Source organism: Sturnira hondurensis, unplaced genomic scaffold, assembly GCF_014824575.4.
Source record: "Sturnira hondurensis isolate 20B ecotype Veracruz unplaced genomic scaffold, ASM1482457v3 Scaffold0018728, whole genome shotgun sequence".
In the NCBI taxonomy this organism is placed as follows: Eukaryota; Metazoa; Chordata; class Mammalia; order Chiroptera; family Phyllostomidae; genus Sturnira; species Sturnira hondurensis.
The window spans coordinates 5016674-5040140 of record NW_028091359.1 but is presented as its reverse complement, the minus strand read 5'-3'; the positions used below and the strand labels follow the sequence as shown (position 1 = coordinate 5040140).

The 23467-nt window shown below is 43.6% G+C and overlaps 1 protein-coding gene across 6 annotated transcripts in view; it reads right to left on the bottom strand.

Annotated features, from left to right (window-relative positions):
• The window catches only part of TLK2 (tousled like kinase 2), a 123139-nt gene extending 112734 nt beyond the window's left edge, over window positions 1–10405 (bottom strand). For 4 of the 6 annotated variants that reach the window (XM_037070356.1, XM_037070357.1, XM_037070359.1 and 1 more), the window contains exons 1-2: window positions 9592–9742; window positions 8039–8121 (exon numbers count right to left, since the gene is read on the bottom strand). In XM_037070356.1, the coding sequence (XP_036926251.1) occupies window positions 8039–8121; window positions 9592–9727 (219 nt within the window). In that variant the 5' untranslated portion in view covers window positions 9728–9742. Of the gene's footprint in view, window positions 1–8038; window positions 8125–9591; window positions 9743–9912 lie in introns of those variants that run through there. The other 2 variants (XM_037070362.1, XM_037070361.1) reach the window with 2 other exon arrangements.
• Window positions 10406–23467: the final 13062 nt, after the last annotated feature.

Here is a 23467-nt window from a genome sequence, read left to right as displayed (position 1 = left end):
ATGCAAGTACTGGATAAATGACATTTTTGCATTTATCAAAACCCACAGAACTGCACAACACAAAGAGTAAAAACCCTAATGTTAAATGATGGACTTTGGCTAATAATAATGTATCAATGCTGGTTATCAATTGTAATACAACTACCACACTAATGCAAGATGTTAATATAGGGGAAACTGGCAGGACATGATATGAGGTAAGGAGCTGAGGGAGGATCTACCTGTGCTTTATTTAAATAATTTGATATGGGAACTCTCAGGACTCTCAATTTTCTTTAACCCTGAAACTGCTCTGAAAAATAAAAGAGCCTAATCCTGGCTGGGTAGCTCAACTGGTTAGACTATCATCTGCATACACCAAGGTTACAGGTTCAATCCCAGGTCAGGGTATACACAAGACTCAACCTACAACTGCATAAATAAGTGGAAGAACAAATGGGTGCTTCTCTCTATTTCTTTCTTTCTCTCTCCCCCCACCCCCAAATCAGAAAATAAATAAAAATAAAATATATTAATTAAAATATATACACATTGCCCTGGCTGGTGTGGCTCAGTGGACTGAGTGCCAGCCTGTGAACAAAAAGGTAGCAGGTTTTATTCCCAGCCATGGCATATGCCTTTTGAGGGCCAGGATCCCAGTTGGAGGTGTGCGAGAGGCAATCAATCAATGTATCTCTCCCTCTCTTTCTCCTTCCCTCACCTCTCTCAAAAAATAAATAAATAAAAGCTTTAAAAATACAGGATAATAGCATGTGCACTGGGAGAGAAATAATGGAGTTAAATCTTAAAGAACCTTGTACTAACAAAAAGGAAAGCAAAGGAATTTACATTAATCTTTGATGAATTAAGGATACATGTAATTTCTGTGGTAACAAATAAAAAAGTACATAATTTTCAAACCATAAGAGGGGAAAACAGAATGTTAAAATAAAAAATAAAACTGATCCAAAAAAGGTATAAAAATGCTTATTTTTCTTTCAGAGTAGCGAATAAATGAAAAAAAAATTCAAAAAGTAAAGAAACATAAGAAAGATTTTTAAAGAAAGAAGGATTTAAACCCAAATATATGTTATTGCATTAAATGTAAATGAACTAAACCTTCCAGTTAATTAAAAGACAAGGGTTCAAAGCCCTGGCTGGTGTGGCTCAGCGGATTGAGGAGCAGCCTGCAAGCCGAAAAGCTGCTGGTTCACTTCCCAGTTAGGGCACATGCCTGGGTTGCTGGCCAGGACCCCAGTTGGGGGTAGTATAAGAGGCAACCAACGAATCAATGTATATCTCTCACAATTCAATGTTTCTCTCCCTCTCTTTTTCTCTCCCTTACCCTTCCTCTAAAGATACACACATAAAATCTTTTAAAAAAAATAAAAGAGTTCAAATAGAAAAATAAAATATAAAGACTTTTGAGACTGGACTAAAACCAAAAGCTATAGTGGACCATGTCTATGTGGGTGACAATGAACACTACTTTCATCTTGGCCCTCAGCAGTCTTTTCCAATTCAGCAAAGGTTTATTCAATGTTTACAATGTATTGAGCTTTGAATAATCAAAGATTAAGATATCATCCATATTCTCAAGGAGACAAATAAGGAAAACAAATAACGTGTTATAACAAAAATAGGTTATAAAGTGGTAGTAAGATAATGCAACTAGGTTGATGGATGTACCTGGAAAAGCTATAATAAATAGCTGGATTATGCTTTGACGAATAAACTGAAAGTTCATCAGGCAAATAAAAAAGGAAAAGTAGAAGAGAGAGCATGATTAGTTCACTAACATTACACATTAGCAGATCAGTCATGGTTTAAGGTAGTAGAGCACAGAAGTAGAGGAACAGGCCAATGCCATAAAGATGAAAATTTAGGATAGAGATGGGGTGGTAAACACACAATGCAATATATAAATGATGTATTATAGAACTGTACACCTGAAACCTATATAATTGTATTAATCAATGTCACCCCAATAGTCAATAAAACAGTTTGGTTTTTTTAAAGATTTTATTTATTTACCTTTAGAGGGGAAGGGAAAGAGAGAATATCAATGTACAGTTGCCTCTCATGGGTCCCCTGCTGGGAACTGGCCTGCAACCCAGGCATGTGCCCTGACTAGGAATCGAACCACGGTCCCTTTGGTTCGCAGGCTCACGCTCAATCCACTGAGGTACACCAGCCAGGGCTAAAAAAGTTTTTTAAAAATACCTATTGGGTCGATTCCCAGTCAGGGCACATGCCTGGGTTGCAGGCCGGTTCCGTGCAGGCCAACTCCCAGCAGGGAATGCACGAAAGGCAACCATACATTGATGTTTCTCTCCCTCTCCTTCCCCTCTAAAGATAAATAAATAAATAAAATCTTTAAAAAGAAAAAAAACCTATTGGGCCTGCAAACCAATTAACCACGGTTCAATTCCCAGTCAGGGTACATGCCTGGGTTGCAGGGGCAGAGAACACACAAGAGGCAACCAAACACTGATATTTCTCTCCTTCTCCCCTTCCATTCCCCTCTAAAGGTAAGTAAATAAAATCTTAAAAAAAAAAAAGACCTGTTGGGATTTTTACTGTATTGAAATTAGATTGATCTGGGAGAGACTGGGCATCTTTGTAATAAGAATGCTAAATCATGAACTTGGTATATTTCCCCACTTTTTAAAAAAGATTTTATTTATTTTATTTTTTTATTAATTAATTTCTTTTTTAGAGAGAGGGGAAGGGAAGGAGAAAGAGTGGAGGAGAAACATCAATGTGTGGTTGCCTCTCATGTGTCCCCTACTGGGGACCTAGCCTTGCACCCCAGGCATGTGCCCTGACTGAGAATCGAACCAGTGACCGTTTGCTTCACAGGCCCGTGCTCAATTCACTGAGCTACACCAGCCAGGTTTTTTTTCTCTTTAATTAATTAATTTTTTAGACAGAGGGGAAGGGAAGGAGAAAGAGTGGAGGAGATTTCATTTATTTTTAGACAGAGGGGAAGGAAGGGAGAAAGAGAAGGAGAGAAACATCCATATGTGATTGCCTTCAAGGGCCACCCCCACCCCCGGAACCTGGCCCACAACCCAGGCATGTACCCTAGACTGGGAATTGAACCAGCGACCCTCTGGCTAGCATTCAACCCACTGAGCCACTCCAGCCAGAGCCAGTTTCAATTTCTTTAAAAGATACTTGCCAAGGATCTAAATTTTTACTCTGGAAAAAAATTATACATTTTTTAAAGATTTTATTTATTCATTTTTAGAGAGGGGAAGGGAAGGAGAAAGAGGGAGAGAAACATCAATGTGTGGTTGCCTCTGGAGTGCTCCCAGTTCAGGGACTGGCCTACAACCCAAGCATGTGCCCTGACTGGGAATCAAACCAGCAATCCTTCAGTTTGCAGGCGTGCGTTCAATCCACTTAGCTACACCAGCCAGGGCTAAATTATACACTTTTATATATTTCACTTTTTGTTTAATCTTTCCAAGGTAGTTAACTTAGTTTACTTAGAAGTCAACAATTTAATTTTTACATTTTATTAATTTTAGAGAGAGAAAGAGAAATATATTGACTTGTCACTCCACTTTACTTACACATTGATTGGTTGATTCTCATATGTGCCGTAACTGGGCATAGATCCTGCAACTTTAGCATATGAGGACCATGCTCTAACCAACTGAGCTACCCAGCCAACGCTTAGAATCAACATTTCTTTCATTTTATAATCATAGTTCATTGGTTTATGTAATTTTGTGTTAAATTATATCATTATAATATAAGTGCAAATTGTCATAATCCTTGATAGGTCTTTAAAATAATCCTTCATAGGTGGAGGCAATGCAGTGGGCATCATCAGTCAGTATGTCCCATAAAAAGAGAATTAGGATTTACTAATCTAAACCTAAATTCACTTTTTTTAAAATATTTTATTTATTTATCTTTAGAGGGGAAGGGAAGGAGAGAGGAAGAGAATATCAATGTATGGTTGCTTCTCGTGCATCCCCTGCTGGGAACTGGCCCCTGCTGGGAACTGGCCTGCAACCCAGGCATGTGCCCTGACTGGGAATCGAACCTCAAGCCTCTGGTTCGCAGGCCCGCGCTCAATCCACTGAGCTACACCAGCCAGGCCTAAATTCACTTCTTACTGCCTTTACTGTACATGGAACAGTACCTGGCACATAGTATGTACTATTAAAGTATTTGCTACTATGTTAGCATTAAAACTCAACTAGTTATAGATAACTGTGTATGCAAGGGTAAAATTCCTCCTACTTAACACATTCTCCAGAATCAGAGACTACCTGTACTTAAATTGTCAAAAGGGAGCAGAGCCCTGGCCAGGTGGCTTTGAAGCCTGTCCCATACACCAAAAAAGTTGTGGGTTCAATTCCCGGTCAGGGCATAATACATAGGTCACCGGTTCAATCTTTCTCTCACATATCAGTGTTTCTCTATCCCCCTCTCTAAAGTCAATAAGAACATATTGTCGGGTGAGAATTAAATTTTTTGTATTTTTTAAAAGGAGATTAGAGAAGGGAATATAAATTGCAATGGTCCTCACTGAAACCATATAAATACAGTATAATAAGTCTTACATTCCTGAAAGTGGGTTATCCAGTGCTTAAATGAAGACATATTTAAAAAGAAGTAGTACAGCTCATCACATATCAGGTCAACAAGAAATAGAAAGTAGGTTCAAAACCCAATTTTAGCCCTGCCTGGTATGGCTCACTGGTTGAATGCCAGCCTATAAATCAAAGGGTTGCCAGTTCGATTCCCAGTCTAGGGCACATGACTGGGTCGCCAGCCAGGTCCTGGGTTGGGGGGGCGCTCAAGAGGCAACCACACATTGATGTTTCTCTCCCTCTCTTTCTCCCCCACTTCCCCTTTCTAAAAAAATAAATAAATAAAATCTTCAAAAAAACAAAACCCAATTTTACCTTATCATTTCAAAAATGCTAACAGGATGGCTGCAGGTGGTCCTAAAAAGCTGTAGCTAGACTAAAAGAAGAAAGTCAGCTATAGCTACTTGGTGCACATTAAGCTACTTCCCTTTACAAAAAAATATCACTTTCTTAAACAAAAACCATATACTGTATCCCAAAGCACAAAACAAATGCTTTTGGTTTACTGGTTCTTATAAATCAAATATGTTAAGAAAAAGAGAAACAATGCATGTGCTGCAATATGCAAGAAAATTTTTAATTTGCAAATAAAAAACCTGAATATAAAAGTAAAGAGCAACTTAAATATAAGTACTATTGAATTAATGTGGTGGCTTGGCCATTTCATTTTAATGTAGATTTGTGATATGTATCTAATTTACAGGAATAAAAAACTTGAAGCAACATGACAGAAGATCTATGGTAACCAGGAAGTTCAAAGACTGCAACTACTTAAAACACTCGTGTCCACTAGGGAAGAATCCACAGTGGCACCGAATTTCTTCCTTCTATGGACATCAAAAGTACTGAAAATGTTACCAATAGTTAGGAGAAACTCACGACAGCCCATGAGGCTGCACCAGTCCCACTAGATGGCACTGTCACAGGGAAGTCACTCTGTTCTCCCATTTGGAGCAAGAGCAGAAATCTCTTGATCTTTTCAAAACTGAAAGCTGTCATCAACACACTGACATCCTCACTGGGAAATCATGACCCATAATGATGACTTCAAATCTAGGAAAAGGAGATTTCCCCAAAGCACCTTTTCTCCCAGAAACATGGTCTCCACCTTACTCCTATTTCAAATCAATGGTCTTAGGAGACACAATGTCTTGCAGGCAAAAGAAACTATACAAAATGGTGATTTTCTTTTCCCTCTTCCCAAGTCTGCAAACTACTGAACAAAATTAGTGACTTGGTTTTTTTTTTCTTCAAGTTTTGTTGCTATGGGGGAAAAAAACACTGTTGCTAGTCTTTGAATAACATGTTTATTGTAATCAATATACCTACCTGACTGGAAACATCAAAATAACATACGATTAATGCTATAAAAATAGTTGGGATATAAATGAACTTCTTTTTTTTTAAAGATTTTATTTATTTTTAGAGAGGGGAAGGGAAGGAGAAAGAAAGGGAGAGAAACATCAATGTGTGGGTTGCCTCTCACGAACCCCGTACTGGGGACCTGGCCCCCAACCCAGGCATGTGCCCTGACTAGGAATTGAACCAGTGACCCTTTGGTTCACAGGCCTGCATTCAATCCACTGTGAACTTCTCTCTTTATATATTAAACATAGAACTTCCTATTAAATAGATCATCGGATTAAGTTTTCTGACACCTTAGTTACATAATGTTAAGTTGGGCCTGGGCAGCAAAATTCAGTACCACTCATTCCTATCACTTGTGCTTTACCCCATCAAAAGCATACTTGGCCCTGGCCAGGTAACTCAGCTGGTTACAACATTGTTCTGGGTTCAATCCCCAGTCAGGGAACATACAAGCATCAATCAATGAATGCATAAATAAGTGGAACAACAAATTGATGTTTTTCTCTGTCTCCTCTCACCAAAAAATCAATAAAGTAAAAGACATATAAATAATAAAATATACTTGGATAGTTGAACCAAAAAAACCAAAGGAAAGAAAAGTATCCTCACAACAAAACCCAATGAGGTTAAACTACGTATACAACTTATTCATACTTAGGAGGTAACATCTGAACAAATTTGGATGTAAGCCTTCTGCTGAATTCCGAAGTTAAAAAGATATATCAAAGGTCATTATTAGGTAATCAACTGAATCAGAGATCAACTTAATACTTAAATGCAGTGTTCCCTTCCAGATGAAGCTACTTCACCTAAATCAGAATATTTACATTTATATATGTAACTTCAACATATAACAACAGTCAGGAGTATAGCCCTAAAAAGTACCGTAAGAGTCAGTTGTTAAAGTGGCCTAAGATGCCCCAATCACCTAATGGATAAGGCACTGTCCCCCTAAAGTGACTCAAAAAACCAAGAACTACAAAAACATGTGTTCCCATAGCACCAAGTCACAGTTCTAACATGGCTCTTATCCCCGTATCATCTCTGTGTCTTTCACTCTCTCCGGGAACTTGAAGGCACTATGGTGAGGTGCCATTCCTAACACCCTGCACAATGCCCAGCATGCAGTAGGTTCTCAGTAGTTGTTGAATGAACAAAAACTATCAAGCTATTCCAGCTCACCAAAACTATGAAACCCATCAAAGCAGCAGGGTTTTTTCAACTAAACCTTGACAAATAACTCCTTTAAGAAGCTACAAGCCAAAGCATAAGACTAACATACAGATCACCATGGGAAATAAGATTTCTTGAAAAGCACAAAGAAATGTATCACATGAAGTCAATGATAAAAAATTCACAAGTCTCTAGCCCAAGTAATGCAACAATCTTGGATTGATGAAGCTTTTAAATAAAGCATCATAAATATATTTTGCATACTGTACTGAAATCATCCTATGAGAGCAGAGGTGAAATAGCAGGTACACAATGATGCACAGGAAGCCATAACATTGTTTAACTTAACACCTGCCCATTAATGGGTGCCTGATCTTATTTTATGCTCCCAAAACAAAAATAAAGAGTGAACGAGAAGAAAAAATAGAGGAGAGAAAGCAGTCTGGAGGTATAAACAGGAGAAATCTGCTGAATTACAGATTTGAAGATATGACAGACAACAGAGACAGATTTTTCAAAACACTACCATATAACTATCCAAAAAGTCCAGTGTAAGGAAGCTATGTCAATACATTTTAATTAACAGGTTTTCTTCTGAGTGACTGAAGAGTTTTGACAAAAATATGGCATAAAATACACATTCACTTAGTATCCTTGCAATAAGACCCATGGGAATACTCTCCCACATCAGAGGTTTGAAAAAGCAGCATATACTCCCATACAGAATACGTTCAAATGCACTGCTAAAGGACTGGAATGAATGGTAGGATTTAAAAGTTCACTGGAACCACAAGTCGAACTTCTCCCCTACAACCTATCAGTATGGTCCAACCAAATTGCCCTTAATTGATTTTTAAATGTCTTTAAGTTAGACTATGAACAGGTTTCATTATCATTTTACTCACCTTACTAACACCAACTCCAGTAAACCTGGCCTCTAATAATTCCTGCCGTCGGGGGTCCAAGCTATGCAATTCTTCCATCATTTCTACTGAAAAAGAAAAAGGTAGGTTGTGAGACCATAAAAGCTAAAATGCAAGGAGCCAATTTTTAGATACAAAAAAACACAGTAATTAGTTCACTGAATGGTCACATGCAGGTAAGCCTCAAATAAATAGCATAAAAGTTATAAACTACAATGTGCTATATCAAATAGCAACACATTTAAAGTTATAAGGTGGCTCAGTTCTTTTTTGAGGGCCAGTTCTCTCATTCAGATTTTACTTTAACAGTAAAAACACCTCAAACCCTTCATATAATCTCTAAATGTTGAGCAAAAACTAGCTTGCAAAAAAAAAACCTTCAAAGAAATTCCTTCTATCGACTTCTGAATTTAGGTAAGTACTTTCAGATACTGCTTTCCAAAACACTCAAGAACTAGTTTTTATGAAGAACTAATAATTTCACAATAATGTAACATGAATCAGAAACTACAAATAAGTTCAAGTAACGCCACTACATAGCTCCTTTCTCTGAACAGAGTTCACAGTAGCTCGTGAAAAACGGAATTATTTTAAATTTAATAGACAACCCATAGTAAAACCATCAACATGCATTCACTCAGGAAATTAGTACAGCTCCATAACCATCCCTTTTCAAAATCCCGTTCTGACCACTCCCTAAAGCAGGAGGTTTCTCTAGACATCTGCTTTTAGCACTCCTTCCAAGCAGGGAGGGGCAAGAGGACACCATTTTTAAACTCCTTCCCTGACCAATTAATGCACAGGCTAGTTTGAGCAAATATGTCCATCTTTTGCAAGAGAGCAACTCTTGCAGAACCAACTGGAAACCTGTCTGTGGAAAGGAGCATATACCATTACACAGAACCCCTCTGAACATATTATTAAATAGTTGTTGGAACGATTGTCATGATTTAAAAGTTCACTGAAAACATTAATTAAACATTCTCTTCTGCAATCTAGCAACTCCACAATTTCCAATAACAACCCCTACAAGTCCACCAGTTTCATTTCCCTTCCAGGATTGAGAGCCTCAGGCAAAGGGGAGTGAAGGGGTGACAAATTAAAGTTTCACCCACACATACAAGCGCAGGTTACAAGGGAATTAGGACATTCTCGGAGAAGTAGAAAGACATCTTTTAAAATGGGAAATAAAGAACAAGGAGAATGAGAGTTTCCCCTAAGTGGCCTGCCTCGCGTGTCGCCCTGCCCTAATCGAGGCCGGAATGGCAGAGGTTGCAGCCTCCGTCAAACCCCAGGGTCTCTCAGAATATTTCGTAAACCTCCATCCCCAGGCCTCGCCAGGAAAACGACACCCCAGAGGTTATCCCATTTAATGTCAACTCATGTTAAGGAAATATCCAGTCTGTCTCATTCCAGCGGGGCCTTGATCTGGGATCCTCCCTGGAGCCCAGAGCCGGGAAGCAGGACTGATGGGGCCTGGTCCCGGCGCCCCTCGCCTCCCACCGGCTCCAAACTTTCCCCAACTCCAGGCCCACCTGTCACGATGGGAGGGCGGGCCAGCTCTCGGGGGCGCCCAGGAGACTGCCGGGGCCTCCAGCTGCCAGGGCGCCCCCCTCTCCCCGCCAGCCGTCGGCCCCACTGCCAGGCCCGGGCCGCCTGGGCCTCCCCCATCTTCCGCCCGGCCCCTCGGCGACCCGCAGCCCTCGGGGAACCCCTCCTGCCTCAGTGCGGAAGAGCTGCGACCCAACGCCGGCCCCTAGTGGGCCCGGACCACAGCCTCTTCAGCCGAGGGGGTTCCCCAGACGGTTAGTGCCTCAGGCCCGGCGCCCTCCCTTGCCCCGGGCTCAGCCTCTCACCTGCCGCTGCTGCCGCGCCGCCGCCGCCGCCGCCGCTCCACGCTCCTCCAGGGAGGGGCCCCGACCCGACCCGGCTGCGGATCGCTTGGCTCTCCCCCTGGGCAGGCCCGGGGCGGAGCCGGGGCCTCTCCTGAGCGCCGCAACCCCCCACCCGGGAAGCCGCCGCCGGCGCCGGGCTCCACGAGAGGGCGGGCGGGGGAGGGGGGCCGCGGAGGCCGCAGATCCCCGGGCTCGCGTACAGAGCAAAGCGCCCAACGCGGGCCCGGGCCCGGGCGGCCGCGGGGGGTGCGGAACCGGCCTCCTGGCGCCGGACAAAGGCCAAGGGAGGCGCAGGAGGGCTCAGGCCGGGCCGGGAGGTGGGGGCCCGCTCAGCTGGGGGCCACTCGGGTGCGGCGCGGAGGGAGGGGGGGTCGGAACCGCTCGTGCCCAGGACCCGCCTCCGGCCCCTTAATCCGGATCGGTTCGGTCCGGATTAGTAGTGATCGGTGTAAACACACTAGTGAAAACGCGTGTTTCCTCGCGAGATTTGCACGGCTGGGAGGCAGGGGGGGTCCTGGGGGGGGTGGGATGGGGGGGAAGAGACGACAGTGGGGGAGGAGGGGGAGGGGACGAGAAAAGTAGGGGGGGTCCCCGCTGCCCCAGCGCCCCGCCTCCTCCAATCAGCAGTCGGGCTGGCGGGCAGGGGTTAACCAGGGGACCCCGCGCCGGAGGAGAAGGCCGCCGCCTCGCCGGGCGGCTGAGGGCGGGAGGGCGGCGGCGCCAGCGGGCGGGCTGCGACGCGAAGGGAGGTCGGGCCGCTCAGAGAGCCGCCCGGGCCGGAGTCCCGGACCTCAGCTGCCTTTGTACAACCGGCCCCGCCCCGCGGGATAAGCCCTGACCGGGGCGGCTGGGTCAGAACTCTGGACCGCGGATCAAAGCTAGAGGGGCCTCGCCGCCTGTGCCCGCGCTTCCCCGATCCGCCTCTCGGAACCCGCGCAAGAGTTTAGGTGAGAAGCGGAGGTAGCTATGCCCAGGATGGATTTTGGAGGAGGAAAGCCTGTGAGCCGGCGAGCCCCGCCCGAACTTCGCTGGAGATGCCCTGTTAGTGAGTTCGCTTGCTCCCACGCCCCACCACTCTCCAAAGCGATCGTCCCGTTTCCGAAACTCACGTGGAAAGTGGACTGCACTCTCCCTACACATACCTGGTTGGCAGGGTGCCTCCAGAGACAAAAGGTGCCCTGGAATCAAAGCTGAGCCCCCACTCCTACCATGATGTTGCCCTCCAGAAGGGGAGGGGGGCCACTGTCTCAAAGGGACACTAACCGGGCACCCTGGGGAAGGTTCCGTTTCAACTTCTGATTAAAAACATGGCCCTCCTGGGTACTTAGGAGGGTCTGAGGGTAAGTGGTTGGATGACAAAAACAGGCCTGCCTTTCACAGAATGTCTACTAAGGAATGAGAAATATGAAGGGGTGAGCTCTTGTGCACAGTAGATCCTGCAGCACGGAGGGCCTACGGCATAGTTAAGAGCTCCCACGCTGATCACCCAGCACCAAAGAAAAAAAGCACACTCTCCACCAAGGCCTATGAGCCAGGACACTGACTTCAATGCAAATACCCATTTTTTTTCCTGTGATGCTTCCCTAATCAGATGTCTGGAGTTGACTTAAGGACTACAAGTGAATCCATGAGAGAAAAATTCAGACATTGAACAACAGCCTTGAAATTTTCCAGGGAGTAGGCAAGTACTTCAAGTGGAGTTTCTGCCTTTTTTTCACTTCCTATTACTTCGTAATTCTTCCATATTTTAACAGAAGGTAGACCAGCTGAAAGAGCAAAGAATGGCAGTTTCTATTGTCCAACCTCCCAAGTCCTTGGGCAAATTCAAGCACTGTGGAAAAACTCCATTAAACCAAGAGTCACCTTGCTCCAGATCCAAGCTAGGTTAGGAAGTGCACACACATATTTCCAAAGTGTTTGAAGGGGAGGAGGAGAAAAAGTCAGGGGCAGAAGGTAGAAGAAAAGGGCAAGATGAAGGACTATCAAGAGAGCAAGAGACCCAAGAGGCTAGTGTACATGTGACTTGCCTTCCATTCTAACACAAAAGAAAAGTGAATGAGCCAAGCTCTTTCACTATAGTGAATGGTCAAGAAAGTTAACTCCTTAAAATGACATTGAAATGTCTTAAATGAGGAGAGAAGATTTTAAGGAAATAGCACAGTCAGCTAAGTTTCAACCCAGCTCTTCCATGGACAAGCTGTATGGGCCTGTGACCTAACCTTTTCAAGCTTTGCCAACCTCAACTGTGAAGGAGGAGTTTAGACTAGAGGATTTTCAAAAGCCTTTCAAGTGTGAAAGGCTGTTATTCCATTTTTCAAATTATTTAAAGTAGCCCTGGCTAGTGTGGCTCAGGGCTGAGTGCTGGCCTGTAAACCAAAGGGTTGCCATTTCGATTCCCAGTCGGGGCATATGCCTGGGTTGCTGGGCCAGGTCTCCAGTGGGGAGCCTGTGAGGGGCAACCACACACTGATATTTCTCTCCCTTCCCTTCTCTAAAAATAAATAAAATCTTTTTTAACATTTTATTTAAAGTAATCATTGAAACACAGGAAAAGATGAGACTTTTTAGCTTGTCTTCTAGTGCATTTTTCTCTGCATGTTAAGGAACTTACACTGTTTCCCTGGCTGGTGTGGCTCAATGCATTGAGCACCAGCCTTCAAACCGAAAGGCTGCCAGTTCAATTCCTGGTCAGGGCATGTGCCTGGGTTACAGGCGCTGTCCTCGGTTGGAGCTTGTAATGTATCTCTCCCTTTCTTCCCCTCTCCCTGAAAATAAATAAATAAAATATTTTTTAAAAAAAGAACTTACACTGTCATAGGTCTATTCACAGCCCCAATCTAAATTTAACACTCATACCAATAGGAATTCATACCAGTAGGAATTTAATGAATTTGCTTACCACAAAGATTTGTGGTTCTATTTATAGGCATTATGTAAATGAAAGTATCAAATAACAACAGTAAGGAAAAAAACAGACAATATGGTTTACCCTTTCCCAGCGAAAGATGAATAATTTCTAAGTAATTCTGTTGTCAAATGGTTCCTCTTACAATATGATTTAACCTTGGATTTGTGAATGAACTTGTTTAAAGTGTGTTTGATCATATGGCAACTTTGTGACACTCAACTTGTCATGGACTGGCGAATAGTCACATGCCCCATGGAAAGGCCCAAACCCCATTCAAACTGAAGAAGACTCGAACCTGGATTCAAATAGAAGATGGGCACACCGATCGTCTGGTCCTTTCTGCCTGTAGGAGTATATATAACAAGTCCTCCAATATCATATTCATATTCCCAGAGAGAACCACACAGCTGCTGGACACACGTCAGACTATTTCAGATAATCTCCAAGGTGTGCTCTGCAGGTCTCAACACGTTAACATGCCTTAACTGTTCAGTGGTCGCCCTTCCAAATGGAGCATGAGAGGTCACGTGGATGACATTGGTCATCCACTTTAAAAGTAGGAATTTAAATGAACAAAATTTTTAACATTTTTATCAATAATCATCTAAGTAACTTCTGTGAGGAAGTTGGACTTTGGACTAAAACTGATGATTATTTTGCATAGATGACTATTGTCCACATGACCACTCGAGAGTTAAAGGGAACTGATATTACATTAGCCCTTGGGAACCTCTTGGTTGAAGTTAAGTGGAATTCTCCATCTAAGTACCAGTTAGAGCCTACAATGTGTAATGTGCATCAGGCAATCTCCAGGAGGAGGACTGGGGTACTCAGTGTTTTCTTATTTAATTTTGGAACCACCACCCTGGGTTTTGGTTGGTTGGTTTCAGGGTACTCCTGGGAAAGATGTTCTGAGGAAGACAGTGAGGGAAATTAGAGTAGCTTATCCCACATATACCACACTAACGATTGTCTAGCATATTCTTCAGTGTTCCATAATATCCACCATCTTCAACAAAAAGACTGGCATTTGATATTGAGCAGATTGAGAATGCTCAGGAATCTTAACTCCTGTTCTAAAAGAGCGGGCATGGTGGAGACAGGATAGACTTCCCAGTCAAGGTCCCTGGTTTTAATGTTGGCCCTGCCTCTTACCAACTGTGTAGCCTTAAGTAAGATATCTAACTTCCCTAAGCCTCAGTTTCTTTATCCATAAAATGGTGTTAAAACCTCACAGGACTATTGGAGAATGAGATATCATCTTACCAAAGTAATTCCCCAAATTTCACACTTATGCTAAGGGTGTATACATTTGTCATGAGATTGATTTAGCAGCACAGAGCCTAACTTCAGAAACCAGGCTGCCAATACCTTTTGGTGGTACTGTTTCCTTCAGGACAGAAAAAGGACTTGATATCTCTTTAATAAAGACATACGTTGGGGGGAATAGAAAAAAACAAAAGTCACCTAACCTGTTTATGTTCTCCCATCCCTGAGAACTGAGGGTTTCTCTTTCTACAAAGCAGTATGTAGAAAAAGGAATTTCGAGAGGGCAGTACTTCCATTGTAAGTTCTGGGCAGGAAAGCACAGAACATTTGTGGTGAGACAGAACTATCCTGTCTCTTTACCTCTCATGTTCCTCATCTGAAAACTGGCCAGCATACCTAATTCCATGAGTTTTCATTAAGTTTTCCATGGCTTTCATTAAGATGGAAATAAATGCTGGTGGGAAATGTAACCATGCCTGACATACATAGGCATTTAGTCAATGTTATTTCCTCTCACCTCCCCATTCCTAACAAAATGGAAAAGCGTCTGTTTGCCATGAAAGTGCACTACAGATTTAAAAAAAATTCGGATCTCAGCCTTTGGAAGCTGCTCTACCAATCACTCTCCTATCTCTGTTTTTCATATCCTCCTACTGCCCAACTTGCTTCAGAAACCATTCTTGAGCTAGTCTCCTTGACACAGTTTTGCTCTATTTATCAAGTTATGCATTCTTCCCGACAGCCCACTGATGCTGGAACAATCTTGTTCTGGAGAGCATCTCCCTTCAATTTCCTCTTCTAACTCCCTCCCCAGCTATCACTTCTTTTTAATTGTCTTCTCCCTGAATTGTGTGTTCCTTCTTTCCAGCAGCTAAAATGTAATGTAGACAAATAGAGGGGCAAAAGGAAATAAATGCTACTGAAAAACAACAAGCCCTCTCCCCTTAGTTACTGAATCCTACGTATTGATCTTTCTGAGAAAAACTTTAAAAAGCAATAGCAAATATACTGTATTTGTGGATATTGGCAAAGTATATTATTAAAATCTCAGTTCTTTCACTGACTTTTCATACTAGGCTTCAGTAATCAACCTTCAGACACCCTAACTCAGGTCATGGGGAAGGGGGCTCAAGCCCCATGCCCAGGGAGAAGAAAAAGGGATCACTGGCTGGGGGCAGAAGCTTGGGGATGGTCAGCCCAGAAAGACAAGTCAGAAAATATGTGTGTTTTTGTACAGCCTCTGGGCTAAGAATGAGTTTTACATTCTTAAATGCTTGAAAGACAATCAAAAGAAGAATATTTCATGACACATAAAAATATGTAAAATTCTCATGTTGGTGTCCATAAATAAAAGTTTCATTAGAACACAACCTTACTAATTCCTTTACAAATTATCTATGGCTGCTTGTATGCTCCAGTAGCAGAACTGAGTAGTACTGACAGGCCAGCAAAGCCTACTTAAAATATTTACTATCTGGCTCCTTACAGAAAAAGTTTGTCAACCATTCTAGGCCATGGCTTCCCAAACTGTAACAAGCATAGGTATCCCTTGGGCATCTTGTTAAAATGCAGGTTCTGATGCATTAAGTTGGGTGGGCCTGAGGTTCTGCATTTCAAACATCTCCCAGGTGCTGCTGCTAATGGTCTGCAGACCAGACTGGGTGTCAAGGCTCTGAAAGGCTTGTCTCCTACATCAGGACATGTGTGTATGTGTGTGTGTAAATGATTTCCAAGTGAACAAATCTTAGAAAATATGAAAAGCTGGAGTGTACCACATAATAATAACCTCAAAAGGATTTTCCACAATGTTTTGGCATCGTGTGACAGCCTGAATGGACATGGAAATGAATTTGCTAGCAATCTCCCTGGGCCTAAAGGGGTTATAGCCCTAACACTTCTATGATGTGGTGCTTCCTGTTATTTGTCCTAAACTTATCAGTCTGACTACAGAAGGGCCTTCTTTGTCCTGCTATTCCAGAATTTGGGAAAGAAGACTGAGTTCACCTTAACTAAATTATTCTTGATTCTTTTCAACTGCAAGCAAATCCCCTCTCACCTCTTCTTCAGTGACCAGTGCTTCTCAGGTGACAAACCCTTGGAGAAGCAGCCTGGGTTCAAATGCCAGCCTTTCAAGTGTGTGTTCTTGAGACCTAGGGATGCGTAACTTCTGGTATTTTGATTTCCTTATCTGTGCAGTGAAGATGATGTATGAAAAGCACTTGGCATACTGCAGGTGCCTCCAACCTGAAAGCATCTAAAAACTTTACACATGCAAGAGATGACATATTTTAGCAAATGTCAACTCCATTCTTTCGTTATTTAGACCAAAAACCTTGGAATTACCCTCTCTTCCACTCCCACCACCAGCTCCTCCATTCCAGCCAAACCACCTGCTCCCACCCCAGGGACTTCATACTTACTATCCCTCTACCTGGAACACTCTACAGCGTATACCCAGCAGGCATGGCCACGTGGTACTACATTGCATGGAGTACATCCTGTCTTCTATATACATGTGATAATGACAGGGAGCTGGCAAGTAGATGCCTTTCCCTAACAGAATGAGAACCTCCAGGCTCTTTCAAGAGACAGCTATGCTAGGCTTTTGAGTAGAAGGAAGTAAGGAGGGCAATTTAAAAAGAAAGAGTAGAGCCCAAAACGAAATTGTTGCTCTTGTGTGCATGCTAATGAGAAATGGACAATAAACCCATAATTACACGTCAGAGGTAATGAGTGCCATGGAGACACAGAAAACAGGATACATGGATAGAGTGCTAGACCCCAAGTGGCAGTGTGGATGCCACTTTATATAGAGAGTTAGGTCAGGGACAGCTGTTCTCTGATAATATAGTAACTGAGCAGGTGTTTAAATGAAATGAAGCTGAAAATCCTATCACTGTCTTGGGGAAAAGCCTTCCAGGCAGAGAGCACAGTGAGTGAAAATGCCCTGGGGCCAGAACTTGTGTGGTTCACAGCAGGCTGACTTTGTCTGGCAAAACTGCAGTGGCCTTCTGGGCTTTCTGGGCTTTGAGTGAGAGAGTGAGAAGGCTGCCTGCTGCGGAGTGCAACTCAGGGAAACCACAATTTCCCCTGGTCTCAACAGCAAGGCTCTTTATGTTGTAGTGAGTTTCAACGTCTTGAGCTTGTGTTTAATGCCTAATCCCAAAGGATAGGGATTATAACAAAAAGCACTTATTGAGCATTTATGGGGTGGGCACTGGAATAAGAACATGCTCATTATCCCATTTAATCCTTTCAACCTTGAGGGAGGCCCACCTTACAGGTGAGGAGGAAGTAGAGAGGAGGGATGAAATCTCCAGTCAAAGTTCACAGGAGGCTGAAAGGGATTTCCCTCAAAGATGGTCTGGTTCCAGGGCCAGTGCTATTAGGTTCCTGCTCTGCTGGATTTTAGGCTATGTCACATGAACGGAGAATTCAATTCCGCCCCTCCTTCTCCGACCCCATTCTATCTCATAATTTCCAAGGAACAACTGGTGGGTCTTAGTTTGACTGATTGACTTGTGATAGAATTCTACATTTTTCACCCATTTGCTTATTTCAGATTATTTTCTAGGCCTCCCAAATGAGTATATCCAGTAAATAGTCCTCCCAACAAGCTCCTATTTTTCAGCCCCACTTCCCCTTCTGCTATTTTATCTTTTGCCCATGAGTAGACTTGAATTCTTTTTTTTTTAATTTTATGTATTTTTTTTTTTTGGAGAGAGGGGAAAGGAGGAGAAAGAGAGGGAGAGAAACACCAGTGTGTGGTTGCCTCTTGCACGTCTCCAACTGGGGACCTGGCCCGCAACCCAGGTATGTGCCCTGACTGGGAATCAAACTGGCGACCCTTTGGTTCTCAGGCTGGCACTCAATCCAATGAGCCACACCAGCCAGGGCAGTAAGCTTGAATTTTTAAGGCCTTCTCCAGGTTCCCCCTCCTCCTTTAGTTTGGTTCAATTAACTCTGCTTCATCTCATTCTAGTTTCTTGCTTTAGTACCCCTTATTTATTATGTCCCATAATTTCCCTACCTGACAATTTCTGCTTCCTTTGAAGGTTTAGACATGGGCAGTTGGTTCATTACTTAAGACTCTTATCAAACCCACCATCACCCAGAATCTGGCCCTCAGTTCTTCAGGTCCCCCTTGCACCAGTTAATCCAACTCAAGAAGAATGTACAAAATACTGAGACAATGGTATACAACTCTGGACACCCAATTCATTCATTTTAAAAGAATACAATTGCCACGTAGCAACATTTGACCAGCAGACTCTCCTCATGAGAAAGCTACTCAGGAAGGCAAACCACAACCAGAAGTTTCCTCAGGGAGCAAGGTAAAAGCAGGATAATCTTAATGGCTCCACTGTGTCAAGCCATATTGAGCTACTGTTTCCAATTCCTCAAAATTGGGCTCTAGCCCTGGCTGGTGTGGCTCAGTGAATTGAGCACCAGCCTGTGAACCAAGGGGTCACTGGTTCAATTCCCAGTCAGGGCACATGAATGGATTGTAAGCCAGGTCCCCAGTAGGGGGCTTGTGGGAGGCACCCACACATTGATGTTTCTCTCCCTCTCCCTCTCCCTCTCTCTCTCTCTCCCCCTTTCACTCTCTCTAAAAATAAATAATTTTTCCAAAAAACTAAAATAAATAAATAAATAAATATTTAAAGTATGTAAATGCAAGATGAAATCATTCTCTCCAGGCAGTCTCAACAGTTGCAAGAGGGAAAGAGAGGGTGATGTTACAGCCATGCTCTACAGCCTGAATTACCTATCTACGTGGCAGCCCAGTGTCGGTTATCAATAGAAGTGAGGTTCCATCTGGTCCAAGAACTACTGCCCTAAAAATACTTTACTATGTCAACGTGAAGACATCTGCAGACTAAGTATTGTGTTTCCCTGGTGTCCCTGTGCTCTTTCCTAAGTCCAGACTTAGTTGTGGAGTACATGTGATGCTGTGAAAGGAACAGAAGACACAGAATCCTAAGTCCTGGGTTGGAAACTGAGCTCTGCCATGCGCCCTTAGTGAGGTCCAGCCAAGTGCCACTCCTCTGCCTGAGCCCTGACCACCCCAATGGTAAAATGGGGACCTGCCCCTCAGAGTTGCTGTGAAGAGAGGATTGGTAACCTTAGGTTAAAAAAATATTAGTATAGTGTCTGGTATGTATAAGACACTGCAAGATATTTAAAATAATATAAATATCAAATCATGGGCATTGATTTGTCTGATGCCAGAAAGCAGTTTATTACAAGTCTTCTCAAAATGCTTGCTTTCTTCAGAGGTTTTATTTTGGCCTGACTTACCACACTCTTGTTTATTCATTAAGAATACATTTTGTCTTCTTACCCTAACAAAATATGTGGAAGCCAAAATAGATAAATGGGCTGAGGGCTTTCCCGGTCACAGTCTTAGCTGCTCAGAGAGTGGTGTTTAGCCCCCAGGTTTCTTAAGTGGTAGCCAGGGCTTTACTTTTGTTCTGACTTCCAGCCCCCAGCGTTGATATTACCAGGATGTCACACAGTAACAGGTTCCTCAATCTGATTACAAACTTGGCATCTTACTGCCCAGCTGAGTCTGTTCCATTCCTGTATCAGAGCAGCAAATGTCCTGACAGTTCTCTCACAGGGACACAAGACTCACCATTACCACCAAGTATTTCTCCCTAGGGGGAGCCCTGATTCATAATCTCACAATGACAACGGGGAGTTGGACAGAAGGAGCGGCGGCCTGTGGTATCGGTATGTAGCACCAACTGGGCACTTGGCTCACCCCTGTAAGAGCTGGTCCTTGTGGGACCTCCATCTCCTGTCCTTTCCTCACTGCACTCCCCACAGGATTAGACACACCCAGGATACAGACCCAAGTCGAGCTCTCCAGCCCCTGCTGACCCGTCTCCTCCACTGGAGATAGTATGAAAAGTGCACGTGTTGATTAACAGATTCCTGTGAGATGCCCCGTTGTCTTCAGGGGAGTTTCTGTCTTATAACTAACAAAACAGAGGCGGTGAATGCAGGGCAAAGAGCTTGACTAGAGAGCAAGACTGATCCAAGAACTAGTCCAAGCTCCACACTGCTGAGCTCTGAGAACCTGGGATGTTACTTCACCTTCCAGCCTCAACTTTCTCGTCAGTGAAATGGGGACAGAGTACCTAAAGTATCAAGTACAGTGCTCAGCTGAACAGACAGTCAGTAACCGGGGCCTTCTGGAATTGTCTTCTCTGTCTCTTATTAAAAAATCCAACTTCCTAATTGTGTTGACTGTTACATATTTATCGTGAATAAAATTTTCTGTATTTAAAGTTTTCAAGAAGTCCCCCAACTAGAACTGAGCCCCAGCACCTGGCTGACTTAAATTTAGCTGCCACAGACTCTAGGCGCACCAGCCTCTTCCCAGCCACCACCCCCACTTCTTGGGGGACAGCAATTTTTTTCTATGAAGGGCCAGAGAATATATTAGGTTTTGTGAGCCATGTTGTCTCTGTGACAAGGACTCTACTCCACTGTCACAGCAGGAAAGTAGCCACAGACGATATGTACAGAATGACTACAGCTATGCTCTAATTAAACTTCATTTGCAAAAACAGGCTGCTGGTTGCAGGGGCCTTTGCCAACTCCTGCATGACTCTCAAACCTTACCAAGCAGCAGACTCACCTGGGGGGCTTCTTCAAACCAGATTGCTGCAGTTTCTGACCACACCCAGGAGAGGGAAACACTTTGGGAAGCACAGAAGCCTTTCCCGCCCCTCTTCTCTCTCTGGGAACCTAAAACACTGCATCCCAACTGTGAATAAAGCATTTATTACATTCTGTTAGGGTCACTGGTTAGTGTGTAGGTCTCTGGGATCCTTAATCACCTTCTTATCCTAGTGTCCAACGACAGCAATTGCTCATCACTGACTCAACTCAAGGAGGGTCCTGCCCGGCTCCTTCAAGTACCTTTCTCTCTGGAGCTCTGTGCAATGTGAGCTCAGCCCTACCACAGAGAAGAGCAAAAAGGGACTTTGCCCCCTATACCTGTCTAGCAACAGACCAGGAGAGGAAACATTCCCTGCTCAGACTAGACCTTGAACCTAGACTGTTTCCTGAGGAAATAAAAGGAGGGTGAGTTGAGGGTTTGGTTTAATGTTGTTACTTTTTGCTTCTAAATGGACTATTTTACTTTGTAATGTGTGAGGTTAAATCCAGATAGCCATCAGCTGCAGAAAACCAGTCTTTCTAAGTTAGAGACTCAGAAAGCATTTAAAATGACCTGCAGTCAGGGCGAATCACGTCTGGTCTTGATAAAGAATATTTGAGTCCTCTCCCCATCTTGAGTGTCATGAGTTACAACAATTCCTGAGTCTACCTCCCTGTTCTGGAACTTACTGCCTACCTTCTGCTTTTATTTGTCTTGGTGTTTTGTTTTTTTTTAAGATTTTATTTACTTTTAGAGAGAGGGGAAGGGAGGGAGAAAGAAAGGGAAAGAAACATCGATGTGCAGGAGGTACATGGTCCAGCTGCCTCCTGAATGCCCCCAAATGGGGACCTGGCCTGCAACCCAGGAAGGTGCCCTAACTGGGAATTGAACCAGTGACCCTTTGCTTCACAGGCCCGTGCTCAATTCACTGAGCTACACCAGCCAGGGCTACCTCCTGCTTTTTATTTCCAAGGATGCTCTGCGAGGAATGCCAGGTGTGGGCCCACACATGCTCCCCACCTCTCTTTGCTGGTGGGCATGGAAGAGGCATTGGCAGGAGCTCACCTGAGCTCACCTGTCCCCAGAGACAGGGGACCACTTAGTCATAGTCTGGCTGCAAACAGCAGACGTAACAATGACCTTCCACTCTCCAATTCCCAGGCCTGTTTGATGGAGGCTTATACAAGAATTCCTTTGATCTTTGAAGTTTCAAGACCATCCCTACCTAACTAACCTTCCATGCCTCACTCTTTCCATTCTAAAATAATAGACAAAGCCAGGAGTGAGGACTCCTTCTTCTCTCCATATATTTTTTTCCCTCTCTATCCTGATGGACTCCATGAACAATACCCAAGGTACAGACATTTGCTGCTCATTTCGACTATAGTGCAGAGAAGCCAGGTCATGGAAGTTAGCACAGCAAAGGAGCAGCACTGACCCAAGAGTGGCTTAGAACTGCTTCTGATACTCTCTGTCCCCAAAATCTTGTTACCCCTGCCTGCCAGTCAGTTTTGCCTCAATAAACTTAATGTTCCCAGCATTGCCAGATGAATGAAAGGAGGGCAGCTGAAGACTGATCCCAGACCTTGGCATGTAAACAGCCTACAGATTGCACTTGACCGTTAATAAAAGGACAGGCCCAGCAATTTTCTGATGCCTTTTCCCCTTAATTAGATTGAGCATTCATAAGCTATGGGGAAATCCTCAATTTGAAGAGAAAGACCCCACAAGATAGGAATTCACATTTCCACTCATTCATCCATTCAAACTGTCAGTCCCTCAGTCAACACAGATATTTGTAGAGTGTCTGATTATGTGTCCTCGGTACATAACCTCTTTCAAGTAAAGTGGATGCAACAACTCCCAAAGTCCACACTGCACTCTCCTGGAAGACAATGTCCAGCCAGGAAGTCAAGAGCACAAGCTTCCTTTCAGATACCTCTGAACTTGAATCTGATTCTGCTGGGTGACCTTTGGCAAGTTATTTAACCTCTCTGCCCTCAGTTCCCTTTTGGGGTTAATAATACCAACCACCAAGGGTTGTCTTTAAGACTAAGTGAGACCATCTGCCTAAAACAGTCTGCAAAGAGCCATCCCATTACAATGCTCTTTCTTGGCTCATGGGGCCAGCTCTCAGGCTGAGAGACTTCTTCCCTTCCCCTGGCACACCGCCATTCACTGGGAAGCAGATGACACCCACGGTATCTGTCTTCAATGATATTAGAAACCTGCTGTTGACAATGCTCTTAGTTTCTTCATCTATAAAATGGGGTAGTGGTGATAGTCCCCTGAGAGAATCTGGAAAGAGCATTAGTACAAAAGACTGACAGTGCACCTTGCTGGAGGAAAGGACTACAGAAATATTAGATTCCAGTAGCAGCCTGTGGCTTGTCATCAGATGCCACTGCAGCCCTGAGGGCTGTCTTTAATAATAGATATTTTAAAATTCCTGAACCCACTTCATGCTATATTTGCTCATACACAGAGGTTTATTCAGTGTTAATCACATTAATGTGCTATTTCATTTCACACTGTGCAATGCCAACTTCAGCAAGTGCCAGGAGAGAACATGATTTACTCTCAAAGGGACCTCATACTGTGTTCACCCAAAGGCACCTCATCAAGGCATCTCAGAGCCCCAGTGACCTCTGGGGCGACCCCCTCAT